We start from the raw sequence: 4,700 nt of genomic DNA, 5'->3' as shown, positions 1-4,700 counted from the left end.
GATTAGTTGTCTATCTATACAGTTAACGTTACTGATACATTTGTGGGTTAGCCCAGAGTTGTTAACCATGGTCAAAACAAATATAGCCTACTACTGAATCGTGGGTCAAAAATCAGGAATCGAATCAAACCAAAGTTTGGTGTATCGTTAAAGCCCTAATAATGATAATAATGTGAAATGTGAAAGGGGTCATTCTTCATGACAACCCCACAAAAATTATCCCCAACTTTGCTCTTGCCCGCAAATCTGCAAAGCCTTTTTTGCATCTTTCATCTAATTGTTTCTTTTTTGTGGCCGTGAACTTTACTGTCCCAACTCTTTTATCAGCCTCGTTTCAGCAGCAGCAAATCCTCCTGGTGAACATAGTGGAGCATTTAGTAGCTAAATTCCCATCTGGAGTTACTGGACACCAAAAACTGAGCTGGAAATAGTGTGAAACATATATCCATCAAGCGGACATGAAAAACAACTAAATTAATTGTAATTTTGCTCAACAAAACACAAAACATTAACTTGTGTGATAGTCCTTAATGGCCCTGATACATTTCAACTTCAATATTCTTGACATTATTGCAGTGTTCCTTTACACCACCACTGACTTGTAGTTCTCAACTTTTGCAAACTTCCTTAATTTTGATGCCACTGTAACAATGTTCTTTAAACAGACTCTTCAGACTCTTCAGATGACTCAAACTTATTGAAATACTTTTCAGTTTTAAAATGTGACAGTATGAAGTAGAATTCCCTGCACAGCATGCATACATATTACAAAACTCCATATACCCTCTAACTTGCATTTGAAAGGCTCATATGGAAAGAACAACTCTAGTTGAGATATCACTTTCAGTTACAGGAAGCAGTACCATGCATGCAGCAGAGATAAAGCCTGATTCAGTGGATGTCTTTGGAGCCTAGAGAATTTATATAATCTCAGCATTCCTATTTATGGAGATGAGATCAATGCACAATGAGAAAAAGCTGAAAGGGGCTGCTGGATCGAAAGAGGTTTCTGCTTCATTTTGGATAACCTGTTTAGGATGGTGGATTTATAGAGCCTTACACCACTGAAAAGAAATATGTCTGGGCATGTGTGTGGAGGGCTAAGGGATGTTTAGGGTGTGGTGGGGTATGGTTCATGACAGGGTATCCCATTATCAGCAGCATCTGATCTCCTGGGATCTCATTATTCACTGCTCAAGCTGACTACATCATAAACACCTAGTGGTCACACATTCGGACATTTCTGTCTATGCGTGAATGGCTCATTATGTGAAAAGCAAGAAAATTCACTGGAAGGATACAAAAATCCATCACAAAAGATTAAACAGACATGGAGAGAATAACAAAGGGCACAGAAATAAAGACTAGAAAGACTTTCAGATTGGGAAGTTTTCAGAGGGAGAAGGACAAGAATCGAGGAGGGAAAGCACCAGTTTCTGGTTGGTTGGCTCGGGTCGCGGCTGCTGATAGAGCTCCAGGTGACAGCCGGTGTTGGGGGCCCGCGGCCAGGCTGCTACTCCCTCATTCTCTCCCAGCCTCCTGCCCTCTCTCATCTTCGCTCTGTCGCTCTTTCTTTTGCCCCACTGCTTTTTAGGCTCTCTTAATTTCTCACCTTCTCTCTCTATTGATTCAACTTTTAGCTCGCTCACTCTCTTTATCCGTCCTCCTCATCATAATTCTGCTCCTACACCCTTTTCATCCCAGTTATTTGGACAGTTGGTTCCTCTGCTGCTCTCTTCTACACTCCAACTCTGCCTTTTTGTTCCCCCACTGCTGTGGACCAACTGTCCTTTGCTAAGAACCGTCCATTTCACACTACCTATTTAGTATGCAAGAGAGCATAATTGCTCATGTGGAGGGATTCTGTGTGTGTGTGTGCGCGTGTGTGTGCGTGCGCGTCAGTGTCTGTGCCCTGAAAGCCTACGTATGCAGCACATTAGTTTTCTTCAGACATGGCCTAAGGATATTTTGGTGACCTTGGTCTTTTGCAAGTATGTGTGTTGCTCAATTATAGGGATTCTATTTTTCCTGTGTGTGGATGTGCACATACACTCTCCAGTTTGTGTCTGTGCTTGTGCTCGCGTGCAAACGCACATGCATGCATACAGGCACCCTTGAGGGGCATGCTTAATGATAGGCTCGTTTGCACAGCTCTGCCTCTAATGATCTATTAAAGTACACTTAGCCAGTAATTATATGGCCAGTCCCAAAAGGCTTATGAGGCCCTACAAGGCATAACTAAAGATACAAAAAGAAGGGAGATAAGCCAATGTGTTTTCTGTAATGCATAGCAATTATTATTATGGGCTCAACCTTTGAATATACATAAAAAATTTGAAAAGATAAAGTATTTTGTCAATTTAAAATTTTCTTCTGATGTGATCCCTTAAGTTGTTGAGGTAGGAATTAAGTGTTCCTTGAGCTTTGCTGAGGATCATGTAGGCATAGACTATACTTGCCAATCAAACACTTGACTGCCAATAACTTCTCTCATTGTCCTGGCGCACACTACAGCCACTTGTATTGTATTGTATTATTTCACCAGTTTCAATATTTCTTAAATAAGAGGTCAGAATTACCCTATTTCTTTAACAGGCTGAACATTGGGATCTTGCATTTCAAAGTCCAATAAGCTTGAAATTTGCACAAAGTAAAAAAGACAAGGTCAGTCCATAGCTGGAATCAAATGTGTCTATGTCCTTCAAGAAATTAATAGGCAGTGAAATCTGTTGTGACTACACCTCTAATAGGAGGAAAACAGTATTTTAGCAGGCAGAGTTGGGACAGTAATAGTGAATAATCAGATGTTCATTAGGACATACAGTATATGCATTTTTGGTGATTATAACTGCACTCCACTTGGAGATAGACCACACAAATCAGGTCCTGCTCTCCAGGACAGGTATCATTCACATATATTACACATGTCTTTCCACTGGATTTGTAACTCCCTAACTTTTCCTCTCTCCGCTCACGGGATGTTCTTTTAGCTCATCTTAACAATCTTCAGACTTACCTAGAATACATTTGTTAGCAGAGTTGTTTATTTTTGACATGCAGCAGTGGCACTCTGCTAAATGCTAGCAAAACTAAACATGTGGGATTTCCAGGTTTCTGTGAGGTAGGCACTGGGAGTAATAGGCCTCAAAGTCAATATCAACTGCTTTCTCCAGCCTTGCTCTGCTCCAAGTCTGTATCAGTTCAGTCAACCACTGGTGTCTTCACTGTGGAGTGACTCATGGCCTGAGAGCTTTTTCCACCTACCTGCTTGTCTGTTATTTAATCCACTGACCTATGAACTATTTTTGTCTGAACGTCCATTATCTGATTTGCCTAATCCCCCTCTCAAGCCATGCCTTAGACTTTGTAAGCTTTGATATTTCCAGGAGACATTCATGATTTCCCTTTGGCTGACTAAATATGTGTGTTTGTTTTCTTTTTAAAAATAGGATTTTGGCCTAATCCTTATAGCTGCTACCACACATGCGGTGGGTTTCTACATGGCGGGAGGCCTAAAGAGCAAAAGTAGCAGCTTTCTTTGTTTTTAATTAAAAGATAATTGTTTTTCCACCAATTTATACACACCTCTAACTTCCTTTTCTACTTGGCCAAGCTGTTGGCCATTGTAACCCATATACATGCACGTATGCATGGTTTCGATTTGCTCTCCCCATGCTCTGTGCCTACTGGTCTTGCAACAGCCCATTGTCACCTGCCGCCTCTTTCCTCCAACACCACGCCTCTTTATTTTCTGACTCACCATACCTCTCCAACCCATCTTATTGTCAGAGTCCCTGGCCTTGGTGACAGCCAGGTAGACTAGGCTTTGTCTGGCTGTCATAAGTTAGATGGCGCAGGCTGCCTGGCGAAGGCTGCCACCTGAGGGGATACTAGGTTCTGACACCTCTATTAACCCTTAGGAAACATCTAACTTCACTCACGCCACCTCCACCTCCCCTTTCCACTCTTTCTCATCTCTATCTCTGCCTGTCCCCTGTCTGATGTTCCCTTGACGGAGAAAAAAACTTCTCCCAGAGCCAAATAACAAATACCTGTATTTTTCCGTTCCTCCTAACCTGGAGCTTTTCATTATGCCATGGATTTTGGTTTTAGTGTCTTCGTTTTTTTTCCCCATTTGCTGTCTTCAGTCGGTTTTAAGTTCTTTCTGTCTGTCTCTCTGTAATTCTAGCATTGCAATCCAGTATTCACACACTGTCCTTTATGTCATGAATAGCATATGGCCAGCGTAAGCATGGTTGTGTGCAAGAATGCATAGCTAAATGGTGGGAATGAACAAATTGCTACAGCTTTCTGATGTCAATCAACCGTAATAATGGGAGGTGATGAAAACTAAGTGAGGCGGATTGAATCGGATGTAAACATATTTGATTAACACATGCCCTTTTTACCTTGACAATGATTCAATCTATCATTTATTGTGAAAGTCAATTATACCAGATCATGGCAGAATATGACAGCTACCATCTGAATCAGCTGCATTCACCCAATAATTTGTCTATTTCTCTCTCATTTTTTTCCTGCAGGAATTCTCTTTACTCCAACTGGACGACGTGGTGGACCAACGAGTTAACATAGTCGGTTTTTCAGTCTTCAACAAAACTCATCCCTTCTTCCAGGATTTTGTGCTAAGCCTCAACCGCTCCTGGCAAGAGAACTGTGACCATGCACCCTTCGCTGGC

The 4,700-nt window shown here is 41.6% G+C and overlaps 1 protein-coding gene across 1 annotated transcript in view; it reads left to right on the top strand.

Annotated features, from left to right (window-relative positions):
* grik4 (glutamate receptor, ionotropic, kainate 4) overlaps window positions 1-4,700 on the top strand; it is a gene marked incomplete in the record, with an annotated part of 296,905 nt that overhangs the window by 241,673 nt on the left and 50,532 nt on the right. Inside the window, 1 exon segment of the mRNA XM_032508827.1 lies at window positions 4,545-4,700. Within this exon segment, the coding sequence (XP_032364718.1) occupies window positions 4,545-4,700 (156 nt within the window).

This window comes from Etheostoma spectabile, chromosome 3 (assembly GCF_008692095.1).
Source record: "Etheostoma spectabile isolate EspeVRDwgs_2016 chromosome 3, UIUC_Espe_1.0, whole genome shotgun sequence".
NCBI classification, from domain to species: domain Eukaryota; kingdom Metazoa; phylum Chordata; class Actinopteri; order Perciformes; family Percidae; genus Etheostoma; species Etheostoma spectabile.
This window is presented reverse-complemented; position numbering and strand designations above follow the sequence as displayed.